This window comes from Streptopelia decaocto, assembly GCF_964273445.1.
Source record: "Streptopelia decaocto genome assembly, chromosome: 5".
NCBI classification, from domain to species: domain Eukaryota; kingdom Metazoa; phylum Chordata; class Aves; order Columbiformes; family Columbidae; genus Streptopelia; species Streptopelia decaocto.
This window is the reverse complement of record NC_138659.1, coordinates 49,941,952-49,968,820: the sequence shown is the minus strand read 5'-3', so window position 1 is coordinate 49,968,820 and position 26,869 is coordinate 49,941,952. Positions and strand designations below refer to the sequence as shown.

The 26,869-nt window shown below is 45.9% G+C and overlaps 1 protein-coding gene across 7 annotated transcripts in view; it reads right to left on the bottom strand.

The window, feature by feature from the left end:
- CAMK2G (calcium/calmodulin dependent protein kinase II gamma) overlaps positions 1 to 25,287 on the bottom strand; it is a 118,795-nt gene extending 93,508 nt beyond the window's left edge. For 2 of the 7 annotated variants that reach the window (XM_082054532.1, XM_082054534.1), the window contains exons 1-2: positions 24,908 to 25,277; positions 22,989 to 23,083 (exon numbers count right to left, since the gene is read on the bottom strand). In XM_082054532.1, coding sequence (XP_081910658.1) covers positions 22,989 to 23,083; positions 24,908 to 24,972 — 160 coding nt within the window. In that variant the 5' untranslated portion in view covers positions 24,973 to 25,277. Of the gene's footprint in view, positions 1 to 22,988; positions 23,084 to 24,907 lie in introns of all 7 variants that reach the window. The other 5 variants (XM_082054535.1, XM_082054537.1, XM_082054538.1 and 2 more) reach the window with 4 other exon arrangements.
- Positions 25,288 to 26,869: the final 1,582 nt, after the last annotated feature.

Genomic DNA, 26,869 nt, shown 5'->3' with positions numbered 1-26,869 from the left:
GCACACCTTATAGTACCGGATTTTTGATGCTTGAAACAGCAATTAATTTAGCCTAATAACATCAGCAATAAAAGGAGAATACACTATTTTGCAGAAACACAATCTAAGACTCAAAATAGTCTGCACTTTAGAAGGCTGAGGCTCAATATGGCTCTCTGCTTTTCCATAGAAGCTGCCAGCCCAACAACTGGATTTGCTTTGATTAGACTTCAGCTACTTCTGAAATAATGGGGACAGACAAAAGTGGGGGGGAGGGGTGGAAATAAAATAAGAGGGAGTATTGGGTTTTCTGTCTGAATTTAATGCCAAAACTGAACAAACATCTGAATACAGTGACTTGCTTGTCATCACACAAGCTATGAGTAAGGCATGATCACACAACAGATAGCTCACCGTCTTTTACCCTCTTTTTAAGGAAAAGGGCAATATTGCCTCAGAGATACCCATTTGCTATAGGCATTTCTAATAAAGGGCACCTCTTTGCCCCATAAATGGCAACTCCTCTTCAACACCAGCTACTTCCAAACTAAGCTCTGATATCCAAACTTGAAATGCATCTTGAAGTGGGACCCAGCTATTTATACTGACTCGCTCTAGTCAAAAGGCGTTTCAGACATCTTGAAAGAGATGGCAGGTTGTGACAAACTGTGTCTTGTCTCCCCTATGCTCTTCTATACACTATAGGAGGGCAGGAGAAGGAGATGAAGTGGCAGCTACTGCAAAAGTCTGTCTCTTAGTGAAGGACTCAGAGATGTAGAAGCGTTCCTTTTCTACCAACAACAGTTAACCCAGTAGCATGAGCAATAAAACTCCCGGCTGCAGCTCCGAATGACCCAGCCAATGATGAGAAGGAGGAAAAACACCTAGTAGACACAACACATTTGGGAAAGAAAAAAAAAATTGTAATACTTATGTTCTGTTCCAAAAAAATTGTTTTACAAAATACCTGGACATTTAAAAAACCAGCAGAATTATTATTGTCTATGCAAATGAGTAGTGACACCGTACCATAAATGAGATTACAGAGCACACAATCAGATGCCTGATTCCAAGGAATACCCAAAAATTTTATTTTCAGTAATACTGGGTATGCCGGGATAAATTATGCCGAGCAGAAGCATGGGTGTTCAGTGCTTTCATCTCTAAAACAGACAAGTTAAGGAGAGCAAGTGGCAATTATAAGGTCCAAGTTTTAGTACAAGCTCACAACATGGTATTCTGCTTTGCAATTGATTTTTCCCTTCCTTTTGTTAACACCACATTAGGACATTTTAAAGCCTAGAAGAATCTTCTCAGATTTGATTTTTCAGTAAAGAAATCCCAGTCTTTTGAAACACAACAGTCTAAGAAAATCGAGCACAGGCATATCCTTGCAATTCTGGGTCAAACTCACAAATCTTGGCCTTGTGGCAGGGTACAGCAGGAGAGCAAGACCTGGAAAAGAAAATCTGGCCAAACCGCACGCACACAAACCTGGCACTGTCGAGTGTTTTTGGCCATCAGGCCACAAAACGTTTTGCACCAAAAGCTAATTCTCCTCTCACCTACACAGCAGGAGCGCTCCAGAAAGCCCCATTAGTGGTCTGCTCCCTGTGTCCTGCCAGCCACCACCCACTCCTCGCACCAGGCCCTTCCTGTGCAACCAGCTCGTGGCTGCTCGCCACACAGCATCCTTCTCAGCTCCAATGTAGCTGAAACTGCTCCTGCGTGCCCTAGGTATCCACCACTTTCTGATTTCCGTAGTTAAACAGCTTCAGCCACCAGTTTGTTTTCTTTCCAAGCAGTTGTGTCTCCCCCACAGATGGCTCAACATTCCCTACAGTAGGCAACTGCTAGAGACAAGGCCAAGGTGGTTTGAAATGCTTTCATTATAGCACAGAAATGGCTCCTTTGAGAGCAGACATTAACACCCTTCTGCTGAGCATCAGAAGAAGAGACAGAGGAATCACCACTGAGCTAGCCACTGGCTGTCCATCTAGGACCCACTAAACTTCAAGCACATGATCTTGCCACAGACAGCAGTTAATAGGAGGGTTCCTTAATAGAAGATGAAGTCAAATTAAAATCCTAAAGGGTCTGGTACCATTAGCTTGACTTGGCAGCCAGGGTATAGAACCAAGAAATCAAGTTTGTCTCCAGCAATTAATGCTGCCTCCAAAATGGGAAAAGAAACATCTCCTTTATGTGAAAATCTCCCATCTGTCCTAAAACCTGCCCACTTTGTCTTACGGCAGGGAAGTTTTCCCAATATACAGAACACCTATAGCCACAGAAAGCTGTAATTCTTAAGAAGACCTTATCGCTAACAGAGGAATAAGAGAACAACCAGAGAAATTCTTTTCAATGAGGATGAACAAGCTGGTCCCATATTAGGGGAAGCTATTCCAAGCCTTTACAGAGGCATGACAGGCTGCCCTATCTCAAAAGGAAATTATTAGAATGGACGTGTGGGTACAGTACCGAGTGGGAGGACACTAAGGCAAAGATAAAGGGAGCTTCCACTCTAGACTTTCCCTGTAATGCCTTAGTATTTATTCTCATGAACAGACATCATCCTTGTAGTCTTCTTGTGCCAGCTCCTAAGCAGGAACGTGGGGCGCTTTTTTTTTTTTTATTTCAGATCCAATATAGTTGTTGCCCACCTTCCCTTTCCTTAAGCAGAATAATTCACATATTGAAAAGCAATGCATATCCTTCCCAACTAAAACAGCACATGATGCGGAGGTGGCAAGACACTAAAACACAAACATAGCCAGATGAATAATTATTTTAAAACATCACTTTCCTGCTCCATGCAACTGCTCTGTGTTGCTGACTCAGATGTGTTCATTCCAGCAGACAAAAAGCTGGGTTTTACTACAGCTACTCCCTCTGACGCTTGGGAAAGCAAAGTCAAGCCTACACCAGTCTCGGCTAGGCTCAGTCTGGGAAGCTCTTCAGCACTAGAAGCCCCAGCCCTGCAAATCCCCAGTGGGAACTGCAGATCATGGGCACATTTGTAGTAGAATAATTAGTTTCAGAGCCAAGACTGTGCTCCTCCCCCATCCTGGAAATTAAATAAACCAAGAAAGAGTATGCATCCATCCAGCCATTCCTGGAGAATAATTTTTCTGACTAGGTCTGCACTTTAAGGATGCCATTTTTCATTACTGTTAATAGGTCTCATTAACTAGAAGCTCTTAAGCACAAGACCATTACTAAATGCAGTTTACATCACAAAAAAGCAATGCCCTTAATTGGGGCAAGGGCAGGAGGGAAAGAAACAGTTTGCCTTTCCATAAACACTGATAATTCAAACCCAAGTGCTATTTGCCCTTCATTTGGCTTCATAGTTATTCCAAATGAACTGACACTTAAAAGAAGGATGGCTTTAAAGATCTCTAGTTTGCAATTAAGGTATACCTCATGACTTAAAAATGAACAACACTTCATTTTAAAACACAGCAATTGGGGACAAGCAAACAAACAAACACAACACCTCCTCTTTTTTACTTCAGAAAAACTTTCAGAGATCTTTGGGGTTAGCAATCACATCACAGATTTATGAAGTGACCACATTCTTAAATTTCAGGCACATAAGCAACTTAAAAGAACAAATATATATTATGGTTTTTCCCTTCAAAGAGACAGACAGTGAACTCTCACTTCAGTTTAAAGTCTGAAATGACGTGTGTTCTTGGAAGCCTAAAAGACAAGACTGTACCAGAATTTCACTGTCCTGAAGCTACAGAGCCACTGAGCACATGGGCCACTGCAGGCTTCCTGCCAAAAGAGTCAGCCCAGGCAGTAGTTAAACCCCACTCTCACGAGTCAGAGAAGCAGCTACCCAATTTGTTGCAGTGTTTCAGGGCTCCACAAAACCTGCGGAATCATTAGGGTTTTCAGTTCGTAATACAGCTGATTTCTCTATGACTTGTGCATTGAATCAGCTAATAAGTTAGAATATAATTTTCTACAGAGAAGGTTTGACATCATACTCTTCATGCTTTCAACAGAAATATTGCTTAAATTAACCTGAATTTCTAGTCACGAACAAACAGTTTGGAGGTGACCAGCTTATCACCCACAGAGGGAAGTGGAACAATGTTTATAGATCCAGTGTAAAAAGTTCTTTCCAACCATGCACCACATCCAGGCCGTTCACAGGATTGAGCCTGGGAGGACTGGGCATCACATCCTTTCTTCACAGTACTAACATGTATTTTCATAGGAGGCAAAAAGCTGGGGAAAAAAAATAAATAAAAAATAAAATGCTTCTCAAGTGTCTTTTATGTAGACCTGAACCACACAGAACTTCTAAAAACAGCATAATGGGTTGTCACAGTACTGGTTCCTGAGGCTTTCCCTTTGCTGTCTTCTCCGCTGCCCTTCACCAAAAAAGCCCTCAACAAACTACCACAAAAATTCTTTGGAACCTGAAGCCCAAAATACTATGTGTAATAGCATTTGCATAGGTCTATGCACCAGCATGAGCCCTCAGAAGCATTGCACACTATTCTAACGTGCTAAAAACGAAGAGAACAAAGCTCAAGTGCAAACAAAGACAAACACAAGTTCCAAAAGCGGGGAAAGTCAAGCCACAATGGGCAGTACTGTCAGCTCCTAAATTAAATACACACTCATTGCCAGACCACTAATTCATTTTGTCTTGCATTCTGTAACCAATGGTGGCTGAAACCTGCTAATTCAGGTAAAATAGCAACAATTCAACTTACAACATGCTGCAACATTAGGACAGCCAGATGGCAGAAAAGACAGACTGAAAAAGGCTAGTGGCTGGATGTCCTTTGAGGTTGGTTTTTGTTGGGTTTTTGTTTTGTTTTTCCTTGTGTTTTGCTTGTTTGGTTTTGGTGGATTTCGGGGTTTCTTTTTTGTGTGTGTGTGGTTTTGGTTGGTTGGGGTTTTTTGTGGTTTCGTTTTGGGTTTTGGTTAGGTTTGTTTTGTTTGTTTGTTTTTTAAAATCAGGCTATAGGATGGATCACTCCCAATGTTGGAATCAAATTTCCACCCCTTCCCTCATCTTCTGCTCTCCTGCTGTGGTGCTAGGAAAGAGCGTATCTCCAAAGGGAAGCTTGTATGCTCTGAAATTATGGAGAAAAAAAACTGTCAATTAAAAAAAAAAATTAAAAAGATACAGAACTATGTTTCAAGACTGTCCCAGTCACCCTGTACAAAGGGGAGAAGGGATTAATTTCCCCGTGCCAAATAGAAATAACCTGAAGAAATAAGTCAGTAAACCCTTTACTTTCTAAAAAGAATTCCTCTCCAACTATGCCGACTTCAATTGCACACAAGTTTCTCATCCTTTTTTCCAATCTATGATATTTGTCTCAAGGCAGCAAGTTTGAAATGAATTATTGAAAAGAAATTTTTCAATTTGTTGCATAACCACATTTGTCACTTATTACAGAAAGGGCACACAGGAACATCTAACTAGTTTTCACAGCACACTATAATTAACCTGAATCACATTCCACCTTGCCCTAGTATTTTCCTTTTCCCTTCACTCCCCCCCTCATATGGATACTCCTTCCAACACTTCCACAGCAAGGTTTGTAACTGCCTTCTAAACAAAACCTGAGCCACACTATTTGAAACGAGAGCAGTATCCCTGGCATACACGCTATTAAGTGTAGAACAGCGTTCTGGTCATTCCCTCCCCTGAACCAGCTTTCAGTTAATGGCAGGTCTTCAGCTCTGTCTCATAACTTCTCATTATTCCTTCTGACGAGCTAACAGTAATCTCCTTAAACACATCCAAGATTTTATTCCTCCCTGGGTGGCAAAGGATGTTCTACTCTTGAAGACTTCATATTAGTTTGACATTATTGTATGATCAAGAGGGCTTGCAGCCGTATACCTTGTGAATCTACAGCTGTTTCCTTTGGAAAGACTTCAAATGTGTTAACCATACATTAATGTGAATGCTTACAAATTCTCCAGGAGGTAGGAAATCTTTGCAGAAACAGACTGATGAGTTAGCCAGAGACACAGTGAGTGGGGAACGGGAACGGTTTCCTGACAGCATCCCATAATCTAAATTTTCACAACTGACTCAATTACTTACTCAGATCCTGAAATGCAGCCAACTTTAGAATTTACTTAAATTCTTGTCATAAGATTGCTCTTATTTTTACTCTTGGGTACAGCTACTGCTCCTACAGATTGAAATTTTATTTTTTGCTACCTTACTTCTACTCACTTCAGAAAGCAATCCATTGCAGATGCTACTGTCCCTGTTCCTGTAGTTACACCTGATATAAGGAAACAATTTTATATCTCAGTGATCTCCTTTACTTTTACCGATTAGTCTTCACAAACACAAAAAAATTCATGTGCTGTTTATTGTCACATGCATTATATAAGCGCCTTCTGTATCAACAGCAATTACCTGTAGTTTTCAAACCATCTCTTATCACACAGAAAAATAACAGAAAGGAAGAGAGAGTCCAAAGGGAGGTGCCAACATGGCATTCCTGACTTAATGTATTTCAGAGCTGTGTTCCATAAACAATAAGCAAATCAGAGGGAAAAGTAGTAGAAGGAACTCACCAAAATCTTATTTCTATAACCAGCAAACCAGGCTACATCTCCTCTTAATATAACATGCTTTAGCCCTTGTTATTTTCCTGCCAAATGCCCACAGTCTCTTTTCTACCTACACTCTTCTTATCACTGTTGTAGCAAAGAATATGACTTGGACTCTTTTCCTAATTCATCATGGCTTATTGCCAAGCATTCTGGAAAGCACTTTAAAATTTGCACCTCTCTCAGTATTTCCAAGTGTAAAACAGGGCTAATATTTCCCTCCCCAGTAGTGGTACTGGAAGGACAAAGGAAGCTATTGATGCATTATGAATTTGATGAGGGGAACAATGAAGCAAGACTGAGAGAGCACATGGCTAAAAAAAAACCTGCTGGAACACTTTCCTGGTAGTGCAGAGGAGCACAGAGCAGGGGAAGGATCTTTGTTCAGGTAGAGGAAAACAAATTTTGGGAGGACAAGAGCTCGAGAGGGTGTGGAAACAAAACGGCTGGAAAACAAGACTAAACATCCATCCCTTTCCATAGGAGAGAGCAAATCACAAATGATACCTTGGGAAAAACTCTACATGGAAGAGGAAGTCGCTGGCATTGACTTCACCTTTACCAATGTATGATCAGAAAACATAGGGTTGTCCTAAGCAGGAGGGGCTACACAGGCTCCTCATACAGCCCCGACACCCTTCAATTCAGCCGTCACTGTCAGGGCTGCCCAAGCCTGCAGACCTACTGCATCCAGCCCCCAGTTTTCCAACATGATATGGCCCTTGAATAAAACGCTATATGATAATGCCACCACTGGTCATCAAACAGTTGGATTTCTTTTGAATGAACCAAGGAAATCTAGATTTGAACACAAATGATGGAACCTTGGGAGAGAAACAAGAAACCACAAAATTTCTGCATGTTCCTATTAGTGGTGTTCAGCAGAACACCATTCTGCACTGCAGGAGACATGCTGGGGGGGGGCTGTGTCCATGCAACAGCAAACCTATATTCATCACTTATTTTTTAGCTTTCCCAACCAGTTGAGAGAGGGAAGAATGCTGGAAATGCTGCTTTGATTTGCTGTTTGAGGGATATGAACCAGAGGAGTAAACTAAGTGGAAAATCTTCTTGAGGTCATAGATGAATGGTTCTGCACTCCTCTCCGAAAGAGATAATACTTCTGTCAAAATATGCTCTTCTGACAGAAAGAAACACCGAGACTCAGAGGATTAGAATAATTAAAAAAAAAAAAAAGCCAAACCATCTATTTTAAGACTAAGTTCCCCTAGTGATACCAGGATAACTTTAAATTAAGCAGAGCAAGCTGTAAATACAGAGCAGGCTACCCAGAAATTTCAGAGAGGAAAGACTTAAAATGCACATATGTGCCACACCAGATATCATCTATAGCAGAGCCACCAAAACACTTCTATACAAAAAGGCAAAACGCACCATGTACCAGTAAAATCCACGCAGCAGCTGGGAACATGAGGTGAGGGAAGAAGAGACAGCGTGGCTGCCTCCAGCTCCTGAAGAGTCCATAAAACTCTCAGGTACTTATAGGTATTGTATAGAAATGTGACAGTGAGAAGACATATTAAAAGGAAAAGTTACCACTAAGTCAAGCAACTTTAAATGCAAGGATTACTTAAAAACATACACAAGGCTGTTTCTAAGCACCGATAACTTTGGAGATGCTATCTAGTCAGCAGGCAGGAGTGTCTCCCAGTCTCCCAACCTTTCTGGAACCAGGCCCCCTTCGGGCAGCTGGCAAGGCTGCGCATTGCACGGGCACAGCGCCCAGCCCCTCCAGGCTGCCACCGCCACCCTGCGCTGCAGCCACCCACCTTCCCAGTCCCAGACCCAAAATACAAGTTAATATTCTCTGCTATAATACCTTGATCCAAAGCCACTCAAGAGCTCTCTGCTCCCCAAGCCCCCTTCCAGGAGTACAATAGGGGCACACAAGAGCTCTCTCCACACCACTGGTCTGTGCACTAGCACACAACCCCTCGTGCACATTTCCCAACTGCAGGAGATCCTGGTTCCCAGAGCTACAGCCAAGCAGCCACTTCCATGGCTGCTCTAAGAAACCTATCTGGAAACCAAATGCCTTCCCATCCCCAACATTTCAATAATTCCCCACCAAAGGGATCTTCTGAGCATGGTTTGCTCATTCAAGGGATGAAACAGAAAAGGAAGGAGACCTGCCACGATACAGGGGAGGGAAGAGACGCCTCCGGAGAAAGAGGCAGGTGCTCCTTAAGCCATCACTGGCACCAGAGACTGAGTATTATCAATTCAAGGCCTCGTTCAGCTGGGCTCTGTAATTGGCCCATATTACATTCATGCTTTGGTAGCTACAGCTGCCATAAAGATTAATTTTTTCAGGTGTTGCAAGCTGCAGATCTGGGCTAGGAGAGGTGTTTGAAAAGAATAAGCACACACCTTCTCCTCCAGTCTAGACCAGGCATTTGGCAGCAACCCAGTGCAACCTAATACATCCAGTACAAGGAGCAAATTGCCTGTTAGGGACAGCCCTGTACACCAACACACAGCTCTGCAGCACTGATAGCCCTACGTATAAAAAAGAAAAATGGCAGAAACAAACTCCAGTGCAACCAAAGAAAGGCTTGCTTGCTTTTTTTCACTCTTTTTCTCTAGGCCAATTCAGTTGCAAACCAGTCTATCATCCTGGAAGCTCAGTGTGCTTTTCACACAGGGAGTCATGCTGCACAGTCATTGTTGCTGTCTCCCTAATCACAGGTGATGTAGTGGTAAGGGATTCATGTCCCCCACAAACACCCTTACGACAGAAAGATCAGGCATGCTAGCAATGAGTTGGGAGTCCTTTCTGCATCTCAGTGACATTTTCATCACCATAACTGGCCACGGGTAGAATATCCCAGGAAGCAAACCCTAAAAATAGCTTCTTACAACAAGTCAGCCAGTCCCCCGGCAAAAGGGGAGGGGAAGGGAACATTGCTTATACATGGTTACTACAATTCAGTTATTACAAGAGGGACAATGAATGTCCAGGCAAACAGGAGAGGCAGAGAGGAAAGAGGGAAAAGCAGGTGGTGAATGTTATATCAGTTTCTCCTGCATCACCAATGACTGTCAACAAGAGATGCTTTCACAAATTGACATATTAAAGAAAGCAAAGTAGAAACCCAGAACCAAGTCTGCACAGAATACTTTTAAATGCAACAAAGGAGGGAGCTTTGCCTGCTAAGCACCAGAGTGAAAAGGAGCATGCACTCTTCCCATGTACTTCGTGCCTTTAAGGAAGGTCCTGCGGGGCCCTCTCCAGCTCCAGCCCATGGAGCTCCAGATACCCCTGCAGATACCTGTGGGAAGGCATCATGCTTCCCAGCTACTTAATTATAGAAACCACAGAGGACTCTCTTCTCTAGATTATCCTCAGGAACTTGTGGCTGGGGAACCAGCAAGCAATCCCACAAGCGCTTCCATGCATGGCTGATACTCCGGCAGTCTTTCAAAGGCCTTCTGCACACTGGAGATGCAGAGGGGCAGGGGAGGGGCAGAACAGTAAGCTGCCTGCTCCTCAGCCATGTGCTCTAAGCCATATGCTCCCCAGCCAGACGTGCACTTGAGGGGCTGCAGCCCTTGCAGAGCTCCCCCTCAGCCAGCACATCTGTCCCAGTTGCAGCAGGGCTCCCGCAGCACACAGCCCCTCTCCGCCTCCCCATACCACATCACTCAGCAGCAGTCCTCGGCCTGTCAGGTACCACACATGCACTGCCATGGTCTTCCAGCTGACTCCACCTGTGGGGCTTCTCTCCGGCATCAGCATCCCCACAGGGCACCAACAAGTGGTTGCACTGACAGAGGAGGGCACAGTAATAAACTTGCGACCCATGAGGCCTCTGTGCATTTCTGAGTCACATGCAGAAGCTCACAAGCTCTGAATTGTAACAGGACATCCTGTGTGAGAAGGGAGTGTGCAATGAACACATCCTGACAGATCAGCCCTAAGCAAACACCTGATTAGACTCTGCGGCAGAGGAGTGAGGAGGGGAAAAGCATGACAGGACTTTCTAGCTCCAAGGCAGCTGACCATTGTGCTTTTCCACATGTCTTCCACCTCCTGAGCTGCTGGTGCAGACACAGGCACAGAAAGGAGGGGCTTCTAGCATCAGCACTAGGCTGCCATCCCTTTCTCCTCCTCCTCCTCCCACAAAAAGTCTCTCTGAACAAGTTTCCCTGTGCTGTGGGGAGGACTCAGCCACAACTGCAGACACCGGGCTCACTTGCGCTTGCTCCCTCTTGATTTACAGAACTTCCCTGCTAACAGCTGCATTGCAGATGAACCCTCTTAAAGTGGACATGCAGTAAGCAAGACAGCAGGGCACAGAGCTGTTCCAAAGGCAACACAGCCACACCAGTGACCTCTCCTCTGCACACACAGTGACCGCAACTTGTGCAAGAATTCCAGCCACTCTGTCTTGATGCCACTATAAACAGAGGGTCCTGAAGTGCAACAGCTTAACAACAAGAAATCCCACCAAGTGAGCTCATTTCTGGACATAAGCTCCTTCCTTCTCCCCATCAGCTGATCTCATCAGGTGCCAATGGGTTTGGATGAACTAGCTAAATAAGTATCAGACTACAGCTTGTTATCAGACAAGGTAATAGTGTGGCAGTCTCAGCAGTACCAAGTCACTGCAATGCAGGATCCAGGAATTCAGCGATGCAGAAGGAAGAACATAAATTCCTCTGGCTCAGTCGAGCTGCGTGTTTCCTTGTTCCCAAGCCAGCCCCCACCACCCCTTCAGATAAGCAAACTGCATCGGTGAGACCTGAGTTTTGCTTCCAAGATGGGGAAGGAGTTTTAGCTGTGTTTTTCAAAAGAAAAACAAACAACAAACTTCAGCAGTTAACATTTCATATTTCATCAGAGGGAGAAGAGCAGGCTGAATAGTCTAGGAAAGCCAAGAAACTTCTTGACCATTTATGAGGTGGTGGGAGGGAAAGGTTTTTAAGCTCAGCCTCAGGACTACTGAAAAAACCAAGTGAACGCTGGCACAAAGAGTTAAAAAGGCATAATGTGCTTCCTTAAAGCTGGGTAGCCAGCTCTGCAGCAACATGAACTGCTAGCAGCAGCCAGAGTCACCTGGACTTCTCAGCAATATTTGATAATGGTTATCAAAACAGCAAACTACCTTGTTCCTCTTTTTTCACATCTTTGATGCTGAACTTGGCTGTCTGGAGAAGACAAACAAATGTGTTATGAGAGCTAGACTCCCAGTGTGCTGCTGTAGAAATGCTTCCACACAAAGGACGAGCTGACCAACGCTTCAGTCCTCTACATCATCCTTATTAAGTGCAAGAACAATTCAGCCAGACAGAGAAGGCTGTGGATCATTGCTCTGCGCTGATCAGGCAACACTGAAAATTTTAATCTGGGCAACTTCATAACAAGCAGTAGACGCAACACAATATCCTAATCTGCAGAGCTGGCAGATTCTAGGCCAGCTGCCATACAAGTCAAACAAAAATGGGCAGAGCTAGAAGTCACTTTTCAATTCTGCAGTCCAAAAATCAGGAATATTTAAAGTAACACAAGAGCTATGAATCACTACTTTAACTTGCACTGAAGAAGCACATCCATCACGGTCGAGCTCTGTCTCTACACTGGCACCAATTATAAAATAAAGCTGTGCAACTCCAACTCTTCCAATCTCTCCAACACAATCTCAACAGGGGACATTTGATATGCAAAGCTCACATAGAGAGGCCCAAGGCAGGCAAAATTAAACTTAACAGCATACCAACTCTGGGCAAAAAAACAGAAAGGACTCCTGCTTGGCATCACCAAGCTGTACTCTTATTAGCCTCTAAGATCAACCTTCCAGCAAGTCCCTGGGAGCTACAGGGGCCACTAAAGACAACTTCCTTCTTCCGCATCTGGTTTTAACTCCAGCCACCCTGGGTGATTTCATGACCCATCGACCATGAAATGTTATATGCTTTGACACAAGGTGGGGGGGGAAAAACAACAAACAAAAACAAAAACAAAAACTAAGATATACATGGACATTTTCAGAATGGCAGCTGCTCCACCACAGTAGAAATGCTAAGTATACTCCACAAGTACTGGAGACCAATACAAGAAGAGGTTTAACAAGCTGTTTTCCCTGCAAAAGTTTCCAGGTCACCTGTGCTATTTGAAATGTGCATCTAGTAAGTGTATCCCAGAAAAAGCACTGGACCACATTTCTAGTCAGGTGTATGCCATCAGATCTCTAGCACCAAACACAGCAGCAGGATGAACACACGCATCTCCAGAGCTGCAGGGAACTTCACGCACTGACTGCATTCTGCAGCACAGACAAGGAGACCTCTCGCTCAGAAGCAAGACCACCAACTGCAGACCCTTCAGGAACCTACACAGATTTGGAACAAAGCAACAGGTTCAGGAAATAATCTCCTTCAAGAGAGAAGTTGGGGTAAAACTCACCTTCTTGAGCTACCTTATGCTCAGTCCTACCGCTAAAAGAAGACTCAGGGCGGGGTGGGGGAAAGGTGAACTGAAGTTTAAAGATGTCTAGCTCTTATTTTTTCACTTCAGACTTCAGGCTATGTCAGACTGCTTCTCCTTTACTCACAGCTCCTCTGGGACTAAGAAAACCTCCTCCTTCAAAGGAGAGTTGTCTTCAACACCAAGAAATGACATCTCTCTCTTCACGGCTATCACTTACCACTGTCTACACCAACTGACTTACTGGAGATGACACAGTAACAGCAGAAGATAAAGCACATCCAAATACTGAGTTACTCCACTAGACAAGCTGCAGCCCACACCAGCTAACTCAGATACCTAGAAGAGGAGGGGAAGTGAGGGAAGGGAAAGGAAAGAATCCTTTCTACAGGCTTTCAGGAACTGGCTGAGGAGACTAAACATCCTTGTGCTCACTCATGGCCTGTATTCACAGCAGCTTAAAAAGCCCACTGGGATTTGGGCTAGAGGGAAAAGATCTATACTTTCCATAGATCATAATGAGACATTAATTTACGAAATGAAAGAAGTTGAAGAAGCCCTTCTAGAAAGAAACCAGTTTTAATTACCACAATTCTATTTTACTAAGTCTGCAAACATTTTACGCCAGTATGTCTATTGCTGCTCAGAGGTTTGCTGGGCACAACCAGATAGGTCTTTCCTGAAGCTGCGTGCAAAAAGCTACCATGATAACTTGTAGTACTGCAAACAACCAAGTGGTACCACCTTCCAAGCTGTGTGGCACCAAGATTTTGGGCACTGAGGGCAGAGGTCCCCTCACCAGCTCCTTGCTTCACAGCCAACTGCAAATCATTAACTCTTCTAGGGTCAGTCCTTACCATGGTCAGCCTCCATAACAGAGGACTTCCCTCAAACTCCAGTAGAGGGAAAACTACCCAAGCCCAACCTCTCTCACACACCACCTGTCCACCATGTGGGCCCACCCCACCGTGCTATCAGCTCTGATATGCAGGGACACCACTCCAGCTCTGGGAAGGGAAACCAGCACAGACAAAAGCAGCATGCAGGGTCAAGACCAGTATTAGCCCTAATAGTGCTGACATGGTTTTGCATCACACATTTTCAATGACAACAGCCTGTGCTACCATCAACACTAGTGTGGGTTGGTTAGCGTCACATTTGATAGTCTGAAACCCGCAGGTAATACTGAAACTTCATTATTTGCACCAACTCCGATGCAGAAAAGCTCTAAGTACAAGGCAGAGAACTAGAGTTATTTGTGGGTATAGGGCATGTCAGTCTGCATTTTCCCCTGCCATCCCAGTGGCTACAGGAGAATGAGCCTGGTATTTCTCACCAGGATGCTCTTCTTTTTTAAAACATCATCACACACTCTCCTCCTCCTTTCCACCTATGAGAAAGTTTAATCCTTTGGCTCACATGCATCTGGTGAATTTTTCAGTCCCTGTTTGCCACTGCCATCATGGCAACAGCCCCCAGGCAGGCTGCACGCAGCTCCTTGCTTTCTCTGCCATTTAGCCTTTGGCTCAGGAGGCCTCCAAAGAGCTATGCCTACTCCAAGGCTCATCTTCAAGGGCACCTTCCTTCCCCAGAGATAGTTTGCATGGGTTTTATTTCCTTTTTAAATTAACTGTGTCTTCATTTCCACAATGCCTATTTCTCCAAGACAGCTCTCGGCTCAAGTTTTGGGATTCTTGACAGAATCACACTAACAACAGCACTGCAAAGAACGAAGCTACCTCTACCACCCCAGGGAAAAAGGGTCTTGTATTCAACAGCCAAATCACCTGTGCCTTCTAGCAAAGAGAAAAGGTTTGCTAGCAGCCTTCTCAGAAGCAGGACACTAACATGGACTTGTCCCAGTGTCACTGCTAAGCAGACTCTAGCCACAGGAAAGACAAGCCAGCCCAGGGCTGCGGGTGCTTAGACAGCAGCTAACTCAGGATGGGAACTTTGGATTGAAGCAGCAGAACAGCAGGTCACCGCTTTAGAGAGACATGTAACTCATGCTCTCAGGAACATAACATGAAAGTGCTGAGAGTACAGTATCACATCTATACACACAGGTGCACACACATTCTCTGAAAGGTCATCACATTTACTCCGCTCACATCTTCAGGGATGGGGAATTCTCCTTCTGACTCTGCCAGGAGCAGGGTGAGACAGATCTCAGCACCAAGAGTAAAGCCAGAGTTATCTCCTCCTTTCCTGATCCCATCATAAAAAGGTAAAATACAAATTACCAGCTCTCCTTACATCTCTGAATTAGCCTCAGAGTCATCAGTAACTAGCTGCTTGCACCAACCACTATCTTCCCCAGATTGTTCATCTAACAGGTGGGAGGAACAGTATTCTCTGGGAGGAAAGAAGGAGGGTAAAAGCAGCATTACTAAAGGGATGCTTTCAATTAAAGCATTATAGATTAATATAACTACTGGTTAAAGTAACCAATTCATGAGAGACAAACGAACATTCAAACCAAATTCAAAATTAAAACAGAAAGAAAAGGAGCCAGAGTGTATCAGGTGGAAAAAGCTACAAGGAATCAAAATCTACCTACTATAGACTCCGTTTCTCCAGAAAGCTAAATCCATGCCCTACTGATCTTTGGCTACCCTCGGTGTTCAAGAAGCTGATTTCTAAGATACTGCTGGCTCATTTCTTCAGAAGCATTCTGCTACTCTTCTCCAAAAATCATGTAGGCAGCAATGCCAGAATGCTTGGGGAGCCATAACAGAAGTACGCAGTGATATTTAAATGGATGGTAAATTGAAGAAGGTACAAAAAGGAACCTGAGGTCAGCCTAACTCATAGGACCCCACATTTTGAAGCATTAAGCTTATTGTCATATGGGCCAGCAGGAACTACAGTCATTTAAGTTACAGCTTGACATTTCCTCCACACCCTTACAAAATCTAGAGAGTGGCTCAAAATTTTAAGTATGCATTTGGCCATCAGAAACCAATGCACCTCCGCTTTCCCCAAGATGACCATTCTGAGCACTAACATCACTTCTGTTGCAGACAAACCCATGATGAGCTGAGATACTCCACATTTCTTTTTACAACATTGAAGGCTTCTTTCCTGTGCTGGTAATCCTGATATTGCCCTCTTCCCACAGCTAAGCCAAGAACAATAGTTCACTCTATAGTCAAACACTGGCAAATTAACTTTTTTTTTTTGTAAAGTCTATTATCTTGGTGAAAATTGGGAGGTTTCAAGAACAGAGGAAAGAAAAAGAAACACCTGAAACACCAAAACAGGTGATAGGCCAGAATTAATGAAAAGGGAACCAATGCCCTAGTTGTCAGGGTTGTGAAGCAGATCGATGGTGCTGATAGGGGACACAGTGGAGAGAGATTTTTATATTAGTGTGTTTCCCTTTTAAAAATTGTCTTCATCCAATTTGCATGGCGAGAAGAACTAAAATACTTCTAGGGCATGGAAGGGAACAAAATGATTGTCATAGTACTCTCTTCAAACAGTGATGTTAAGCCACTTTTTTTTTTGCAGGGGGGAACACTCTTCAGAAATTTCTTTATGATCCACAGATGAGTCCTCCTCTGGCAGTGATGGTTTTGGCACTGTCCAGAGAAGGATTAAATTTGGCAGCAGTGGAATTTCCACACTACACCCCAAAAACCGACAAAAGATGTACAGCTTTTGCACTGGATCCAACTTACAAGAAATTCAAGTATCTCTCCCTGCCCCAAATATGTACGGTGTGCTCAACATCCCACTCTTCACTGGAGGAACACCTCAAAATATTTAATTGTGGCTCACTGATCAATATTCTACAGCCAAGGGCTTCAGGACACGTGCGGAAGTTAGCCTCATCCCTGCCACACACAAATTCAGTTTATATTGGGAAAACAAGAAACCCAACTCTCTTGCAAAGCCCCTTTCTCCAACCTCACACAGAGGCAGTAGGAACTCCTGCCCAATCTGTGTGACCACTGCCCCCCCCAACATTGTTAATGCTGGAAATTTAATACTCAATGTGACCACTGAGAAGACAGACACAAGCTGAAATCCTGTCTGCTCTGTTCCAGCTCCTTTATAAAATATACAGTGTAAACTGAGAGGCAACCTGGGGTAACCCCAACCATCACTGACATCCACAGCAGGAGGAAGCCAGCTTCTGGCCACGAGGAGCCACGGCAAAAGCAAGGCCACCACCCCTCGCCACCTCGTCAGCTTCTGCCCTCACACCAAAACGCTCTCGTGCCCACACTGCTGTTGTAGGGCAGGCAAAAAGCCAAGCTGACCCCAGCCAAGCTCCCAGCTCCAACCTCTCCTCCAAGGACAGGGTCTTTCCTTTTAGACACACCCCTTGTCTTCTCCAAACAACTCCTTCAATGAAACTTCCTCTAGTGACATATGTGGCTTGAACCCCTCTTCCCCTGAGTGGGGCTGCAAGCAGAGGCAGGGAGGAGGAGGAGGGGGATGCAGGCTGCTGGCAGAGGTAGAGGGCTGCAGTTTCTGACATCAGTAGAGCAGCCCCCTGCCACCCCCCCCACCACCACACACGTGTGCTGCAGTGCACAGTGGCGAGTTCAGTCACTGGCCATCCACGCATCCACCCCATGGACCGATGCCTCCCCTGCAGTCCCCAGCCCCTGATGGTCACCCCTGCAGGCAGACCCCAGCCGTGCACCCTGCTCCCTGCATCCCTCCATGTGCACAAGAACCTCCAAAAAAATCCCCAGCCTTCACTGTTGCTGGTGGTAGAAACACAGAATCGTTTAGGTTGGAAAAGACCTCTAAGATTATCAAGTGCAACCATTAATCACAGCATCTCTTAAAGTTGGGGCGCAGGGAAGCACTTCACACACAGCTGAAGACCCACCCTGCAGGAAGGGCAGCTCCTCTCCTTCACCAAATGACCAGACGTGATTTGGCTGCTCAGCAAGTGCAGCTGAGCACACACGGTTTGATGTGCCAGCCACTGCAAGAAAGGACATTTGTCCCCAGCCTACCAACACAGGTACACACAGAGAGCACCTATTACAAGACATTTCTACATGAGTCTGAATTTGTGCTTCAGGCACCCGTGACCGGCATGCTGGGCTTTCCGTGCTTTCACCCAGAGCCGATGTGCCGGCCTGCACCACCGCTGCCTGCTCCCAACTCAAGCAGGTGTGCTCTGGCCCACAGGGGACTTCAAACCTGGCAGCCAAAGAGCACTCTAAGAGAGTCCTAACTCAAACACAGGCTAAGAACATTTACGGAGCAGATCGAGATAGAAATTAGCAACTGATGCTGTGAAATTTGTCCTGCAGCATTCAAACTTAATGTTCCAGTGTCCAGTGAAACTACTATTGACAGGTCCAACAAAACATACTGTGAAGCCCAAATCAGCAGCCACTATGGAACTGAAAGCCAAGACAAGAGAGGTGTATGAAAAAAAGCTGAGTTGGAAGTGTAAAGAGAGAGCTTTATTCCTGTTGGTGTTTGATAAACAGAAGTAATTCCGTGCTCCTCCCACAGTCCACATAATCTCCTACAGGAACAACAACAAAATGTCTAAGTAGACTGAAAATTTTTATCTGGTTTACAAATTTGGAAAGATGGAGAGCAGGAAGAGAATATACGTCTTTATTCCACAGGCAAAACCAAAGCCACAGTAAAGAGAAATCTGTGAAATAATCTAACTTCCAAGACAGCTGCTTTTAAGTTCTTTCAGCAAGAGATGTCACTTGCAACAGTTAAAAGATAAAGATTTTCAGAAGCAAATTAAATTTAACAATAGATATAATGCACAGAGATTTCTCAGCCCCCCACCCCTAAAAAACAAGGGCTAAAAATCCTACACATGGTGGCAGGATCACTATATACTATTTGGTATAAAAAACATCCTACAAATTATCACAGGTAGAGCTCTGCCTACTACTTTCTAATGCAGGACTGTCTCTTAAAGTATACACTGGAGAGTCAAATCCTGGGTATTTCCCTACTGCTATTAAAGCTCCTACTGCTTCTCTCTTGATCCTTTTGATCACTGCAAGCAACTTTACTGTATTTGAACCTCACTGCTGCTCAGGAACTGAAGCACTGCTAGCTATGAATTTTCATGTTCAAAAGGTATTCTGGTGACACCCACAAGACAACTTCCAAAAAATTACAGTTATTACTTCCTTCTGCCCGTGTATCTGGTAAAAGCCTGTGTGTTCAATCCCATAGGAATTTCAGATGACTGAGGCATTGTACTTCCCCCATGTGTAATAACCACTGCTCTTACATGTCAGCTGAATGCTGACTAAGGTGAAGTCTGTTTCCTCTCCCTTCCCACAAGCATTTGGCCCCAATTAACATTGAAGCACTTGGCATACTCTTCACTGGGCAATCTTAAGCATCAACATAATATGAATAATAGCAAATACTTCATTAAAGCTGAAATATGAATTTTAGTCTAGACCAGCTCTTATTGACATGATTTATTTTAAAAGAGAGCGAACAAGCATCCAAAAATCACAGACAACAGAGAAAAAAAAAGACTCCTCTTGAAATCTGACTTCGCATTTTACAAAGGGTGAAGCATACCAGCCTGAAGGTGTTAGGACCGCTGTTCACAAAGACCAGCTCCACATCGTCCTCCTCACTTTCAGAGAGCAGCCCTCTAACAGCACCATGTCTCTTCAACTCTTTACTGCTTTAAGAAAATCATTTGATAAACATGTCAAGTAATACAGAAACCTTTAAGCCAGGAGTGTCAAACTCACTTTCACCAGGGACCACATCAGCCTCGCAGTTGCCTTCAAAGGGCCGAATGTAATTTTTGGACTGTATAAATGTAACTACTCCTACAATCTACAGTCCTAAAACTACATTCGGCCCTTTGAAGGCAACCACGAGGCTGATGTGGCCCCCACTAAAAATGAGTTTGACACCCGTGCTTTAAAAATTTCACCCTGAAGTGTTTCTCCTCTTCAGCTATGTACAGCAAGCTATTCAGCACTTCCCAGTCAGCTATCTAGTATTTCTTCATCAAGAGTCTTGAAAAAGAAAGGTGACAAGAAATACTGTGGAAGGACAGCAAGGTTTTGTTACCATTTCCCAGGACATAATCAAGGGAAGCACTACAGCAGGTAAAACTTTCGTGAAGCAGCAATGGGCTGTATGTACTTCCCAGCAGCAGCAAGACGCTGCCTCTTGAACTAGCAGCTACTATATCAGGTATCTATACAGGTTCAAATTCTGCTAAAGAAAGTACAAAATGTTAAGTGTAGCTATGCATAAGTTGGAGAGGGGCACGGTGTCCCTACACAAGGGAATATTCTGGCACTGTGACCAAGCCTAGAAGAAAACCAACAATGCGAGCAGCAGGTCAGGATGGTGGGTTAACCCACGCAACAGCCGGGCAGGCAGCTGGGTGCACAGGGAGCCCCGTGTGTACATGCAGCCGGGCAGACACGGCCTCCGCAGGGAGAAGTGCCAGCTCAGGGAAAGGAAGCATCAGACAACATATATCCAGGATACTGCAGAATTAACACTGTAATTCTCCTCCTGTGGGAGGCAGCTTTCTAAAATGCCTTTCCCCAGACTTTCATTTTCAGGTTGCTGAATCGAATCACCCTAATCACCGATTTACAGCTGTAGTATCTAAATAGCACGTATTTTTCCTTCGGTGCTTTAAAGACCTATTCCAAGGTGAATTCACTAAGTTCCTATCAAAATATTCGGTCTCTTTTCATACCAACCACTTGAGCTATCAGCAAACACAGCTGGAATAACTGAGCTGAAGTCACCAGCCACTTTTCACTGTAAATGCAGATTCTTCAGTCCTCAGATAAGACTGCAAAGAAACCTGATCAGTCTCTCGTTTCTGATTTTCTCTGTACTAGCAGAAGCATCTATTTTCCTCCTTGGCTCTCCTCACACTTGTCCTCTAACTAACCAATACCTTTGTAAGTAAATCATTGTCAGGTGCCTCAAGTTAGATACCTGAGGACCAGGCTAGTGTCCTCAATGTACTTTATTTATAGGAAGGTGTGAAAACTAGAAAGTAAGCAGTAGATCAAAAGATGGCCTATATTCACCCATACTTACTTTTTTTACTTGGTGGGTCATAAAACTGTCATCCCCTAATATGACAAACAATTATAATCTATATATTGCTCCCTCTGTAACTCATTAGATACCCAAGCACTTAAAAACTGACTCAATCAGTTCTTCCGCTGCTTTTGGACTTCTGCTAATATACTTCTAAATTTTGTTTCAACTCTATTAATCCTGCAGTTTTACCAATTTTTCTTATCTCCAGAGTTAACTTCAATACCACCATCTTTGTAAGAAAATGGTTTCTCATTTGCAATTAGTTTACCCAGCTACTCTCCCCCTCCTCTAAGCAGGCTTGTGTCCACTAGCATCTGAGCAGATGGCTCTCCTGAGCTTTAGTCCTCACTACGGGATGGACGGGGAACTCTGTGGAGCCAACACGGCATTAATGGCTGTCAGCAAAGCAACGCCACCCTTCAAACCTCTCCCATATTAAGTTGAACTAATTTTGAACTCAAGAGATTGGATACCCCACCTACATCAGCAGGCACTGTCACCTGACCACGGAGGGGACACCAATTCTCACAGGATCTGCAGCCACCTCCTAAACAGTCTAGGGCTCCACTGGTTGGCCCCAACACGACCTCTCTCAGGCTAAATGCCAAAACAACACATTATCACATATGCTTACTTCCACAAGTCAACAAACAAACAAACAAACAACCACACACACAATACCCACAACAACAAAAAACCTTCATGGCATGGCACTCCCTACTGCTGACGCTACTTCTCCATCCAAACTAGAGTAAACGGAAATTTTTCAACATTCTGCAAACCATCTTCTACTCTTGCCACATTTCATATTCCAGCAAAAAAAGAATATATATGCTATTTTTCTCTTATACAGGGATTAGGCAAAACATTCTTCATTTCTAAATCATTTACCTCCTCCTCCTGCTTTCTCAACCAACTCCCCTACTAAGCCATCTATTCAATTAGCAAGACAGTCAAGGGCCTAATACATTCATTTTGTGAAATCTGAAAGGCCTCTAAGGACTTAGATCTTGTCGTGTCCATCTCTTCTAGAAACAGTTGCCTTTGGACCTCAACTTGTTGCACTCTCTGCTTTCAGCATGTTTTACTGCAGTTAAGTTTCTCTCATTCTCCCCCTCGTCCACGCCACCCACAAAGCAACTTTAATCCCTGTAAGGGATTCCCTACACAGTAGGAGATACACATTCCCTGCATACTCTTAATACAAGGTATACTACCCTTTACGCATGCAGATGTCCCTGGAAAACAGAAGACCAAAACTCTGGGGGAATAATTAACATTTTTTTTTTCTCTTTTCATAAGACTACAGTCTAGTTTCAGGTTTTGGAAATCTCCAGGACTAACGAAAGCAAAAAATATTTGTTCTCATCTGTTGAGAAGTGAAATTCACAAGATCTCTCCATCCAACCTACTTCTGCCTTTGAAAGCTGTAAGTTTCCAAACACACCACATTTAACTGCAGCATGAAAGGAGCAAGGCATAGAGCTTCTATCCTTCAAAAAAAAATAATCATGTCTGCTCCGGTGAGACAGATCTCCTAGGTAGAAAAGACACTCGGCAAAATCAGTCTGCAACACTTCTCTTTATTATGAGTAATCGGTACACACACACACATAGATAAATCGCCTATAAACATAGCTCTAGCTCAGCTTGCAGAAGAAAGATCTCAAAAAGAAAAAAAGACAACATCACAGAGTATTCATTCCCAGATATAGGAATTATTTTATCATCCTACGCTACCTCCTTTCAATCTCCTCTTTGCCACACAACTCAATGATTTTGTAATGCTGAAATGACTGAGACAAGCAACTTCAGATTACTTAAACTTATTACAGCTTCAACTCCAGTGAAGTATTTTCTATTAATAAAAGGAAGCAGGGTAGATCAAGACACTAACCTCTGGCTGACAGTTTTTTGGTGTTGATGATTTTTGCAGCATACTCCTGTGATGAACTTTTCTTTACACATCTGCGGACCACAGAGAAGGCTCCCCTAGAAGAAAAATAAAGGGGGCAGAAGCTATGAAACTGAAAATGATAAATAGCAGCAATTTCTATTCCCATAGCGGATCAAATAAAGGACAGGACAGAGGACATACAGAGAGGGAAACAACACATGAGAATCTGAAGAACAGCACATGCAGTCTGATCAGCAAATAAAACCTAGTCTGTATGGTACTCAAGCTTCCTGAAGACCCCTCGAGCCCCTCACGGACAGTGCAGTGAGAACAGCACACTGTGCAAGGAGACAGACACCACACAGGCACAGAAACAGGACAGGAAGGAATTGATGAACAGCAGACAGGCAGCCTAGAACCACGCTGCAAACACCAGCCCGTAAGTCCATCTCCCAGAGACGGTATCCCCAGCAGTCACATCAGACAACCAGGACTCATTTCTCCCACATTCAAGTGCTCGTTTGGTCATGGAATCACTGCAACACTTTGCAGAAGTTACTACTTCTCTCACATCTCCCTGCCCATCTGCAAACGGGGATAAGCATGTACCTACTAATGAAACAAATAAGAAGCTACGAGGCTTTGTACATTTTCTCAAGCTGGAACTATTGATATTATTATGACTATTCCCAAAGAGCCACTCGGAGAAGAGGTCTGAGAGAGAAGAAAGAAGGATTTCTGTGAGGAAAAAAAGAGATAATACAACAGATACCAAGGTGAAAATATAGGGACTCAAAATCTACAGGACTACACAAATAAGTGCTTGAAAGCAGTCCCTTTTTAAAAAACAAAAATCAGGGGGGAAAGAATAACAGTCGGTTTTACAGGAAAGATCTGAAAAGGGGAAAGGGACAAATAAGCAAAAAGCAGGAGAAAATTCAAAGTCCTTCAGAACAAGAATGTGAACCCGTGTCTATGGACAAATGTACACATATATGTAAGAAAGGGGAACAGAAGCTGCACAAGGGCCCCACAAGACATTTAGCCCTACAGAGAGCCTAAAATAGCTTAAACTCTCTCAGTACTGCAGAGTCCTGCCTTTTTCTCCCCTTCCTGAACCTCTACATACAAACCAATAAGCAGCAAGGTGAGCACCAGCGCTGGGGCCCAGGCTTGGTGACACACAGCTGCAGCAGTGTGGGGAGTGACGGGGACACTAGGCTGGAGAGAAGAGATGCAGCAGAGCCCAGCAGTTGGTGCAGGAAGGGAGGGAGGGGGAGAGCAGCAGCACCCAGGAAAGCACTGTCCCCATAATCCTACCCTAGCCGTTGCTACGCTGCTTTCCTGTCCCACAGGGTCCCCCTGCAAAGCCCTGTCCTAGGGTGCAGCAGCAGGTCTGCCAATGCAGAGACAAGTGCGGAAAGAGGGAGGGAAGGAGAGAGAAGCGCGGTGCAGCAGCACCTGGTCGTTTCACAGGGACAAGGAAGTGGGGACTGAAGCATCGCAGAGTGGCAGTTAACAGTGCCGTGTCCCAGCGCAGAAACAGTTGAAGGGAACGACAACATCTAGCAGGGAGACGGTGCGGGGAAAAGAACGCGGCAGCCTGGTCCTGAGGAGGGCAAGGGGAGAAGCGAGGAAGTCCCGGGGTGCAACAGGAGCGCGCAGCCCAGGGCTGGTTGCGGGGACACCCCATCCAGCGGTGGGGAAGACCCAGGGGCGCAGAAAACACCTTTCCCTCCAGCGGCGATGCCGCTGGGGTAGACGCGGGGTTGGAGAGCCGGATTACAGCGCGGCGGCTAATCCTCCTTCGGCTCCCGGGAGAGCAGGGGCACCGGCACAGGGCTCCCGGCAGCGCCGGAGGGTCCTGAGGCCGTGGCGGGTGGCGGGGCGCGGCGCGGGGCACGCAGCAGGCTCCGTACTTGCCAAGCTCCTCGTAGAGCTGGTACTCGTCGGTGAAGCGGGTGCACGTTGCCGTGGTGGCCATGTTCGGGCTGCGGGAGGCTCAGCGCCGCTAGGGCATGGGGCAGGGCGACCGGAACGGGCCGGGCGGGCGCGCTCCTCGGCGGCCTCCCTCCTGGCTCGGTGGGGCGGCGCGGGCTCCCCCCGCGCCCGGCTCGGCGCTCCCCGCTCCGCCGTGCACAGTCACCGCTCGCCGGGGAGGGGAAGGAGGCTGAGCCTGGCCAGCACCGCGAGAACTGGCTCAGAGACACCCCGCGCCGGCCCCCTCCCTCCGCCCCTCCGCCGGCCCCGGCCCGCCGCGGGGTGTGGCCGCCGGGGGCGCTCCCGGGGCGCCCGCAGCGCCGCCGCCCGCGCGGGGGGCTGCAGCCGGGGCGCGGCCGCCTCCCCCCACCCGCGGCCGCCGGAGCGGGCACTGCAGTCAGCGCCCCCGCCCCCGCGCACGGAGGGCGGGCAGACTGCGGCGGGCTGGCCCCCCCCACCCGTTCCGCTCCGTTCCGCAGGCGGCTGGGAGGCTGTAGAGCCGGGGGGAGACCCCCGGCCAGGCGCACCGGGGGGGATTTCTCCCAATTCTCTCCGCAGGGCGCCGGGCCGGGGAGCGCCGCAGCCAGATAAACTTCCTGCGTTCAGCGGGAGGGAGAGGGAAGGGGGGGCCGCCGCCTTCCTCCGGGCGCACGTCAGCGGGGCGAGCGCCGGGCTGGCAGCGCCAGGCGACCCGGCCGCTGAGTGCCCCGGCTCCAGAGCTGCCGCCCCGCGGGCAGCCGCCGCTCCGCAGGCAGCAGCTGCCCGGCTCTCTCTGCCGCTCTGTGCGTGCTCTGGCCGGCCGAGGAGGAGGAAGCGCGGGAAGGAAAAAGCAGCAGCTCCCGGCCGCTGCCGCCCGCTCTGGTCGCAGCCTGAGGCCACCGCCCAGCGTAGGGGACGCGGAGCCCTGCATTGCCCGCCACGAGGCGCCCGACTCCTGATGCACCCCAAAGTTGGGCACGGCGCGATGCCGAGCGGGGCAGCACTGTCAGGCGGTGCCCGACCTTGGGGGTGCGTGTGGAAATGAACCAGCTGGTGCAGAGGTAGAGTGGTAACACGCGAAATGTCTTGAAACAGCTAAAGAATGAGGCCCGGCATTCACACACACGTATGGTGTATGGTGATGGGACTTGGATACAGAAGGCAAGCAGAAATAATCAATCTCCAACTGCAAAAGAAAACAAACCTGCCTCTGATAGCATATCATCCGAGAGCGCTGTCTGCAGTGCCTTTATAAGCAAGTTTATTTTCACCTCTTACTTAAGTGAGCCTGTCTCTGACTGAACAATTGCCAAATCTGCTTAATGTGCAGATTTATATAGGGCAGTCACTGATCCAGCCAGAGAGGAAAGGACTGCTCTGGCCCCTCCTGTGCAACTGGGAGCGCTGTTTTAAGAACATACAGAGAGACAGATGAGCACACCGTAACCCAGGAGCAGTATTAAACTGATCTGAAAATGGGAAGAACTGTATAAGTACCATGCATTGTTACTCTGTGATTGGACTGGGAAATTGTCATGTTACTGAATCCCATGAAAAGCAGTGACAGCAGTCACCAGCATATCCCCCCCAACTCTCCATCTCCAGGTTAAATGTGGCCAGCCCAGTGGTGCAAGGTCTACAGTCAAATAATGCAGTGGGCAAAAATTCACCCAACCTATGCAGAAAGTAGACAGCAAAAGTAGGACAATATAACAGTAGCATTACAACAAAGCAATAGTTCTAGAAGGTGATTATGAAACAACAGCATTCTGCGTCTTAGACCATGCCAGCATTTAAACCTGGAAACCTGCTGACCCAGCAGAATAATTCAGAGAACCAACAGGTGTCAATCAGTGATCTGCCTCCTGCTGAGCTAAAACTGCTCCAACAGCCTCATTCAGTGGTCCACAGTTTCCCTAATA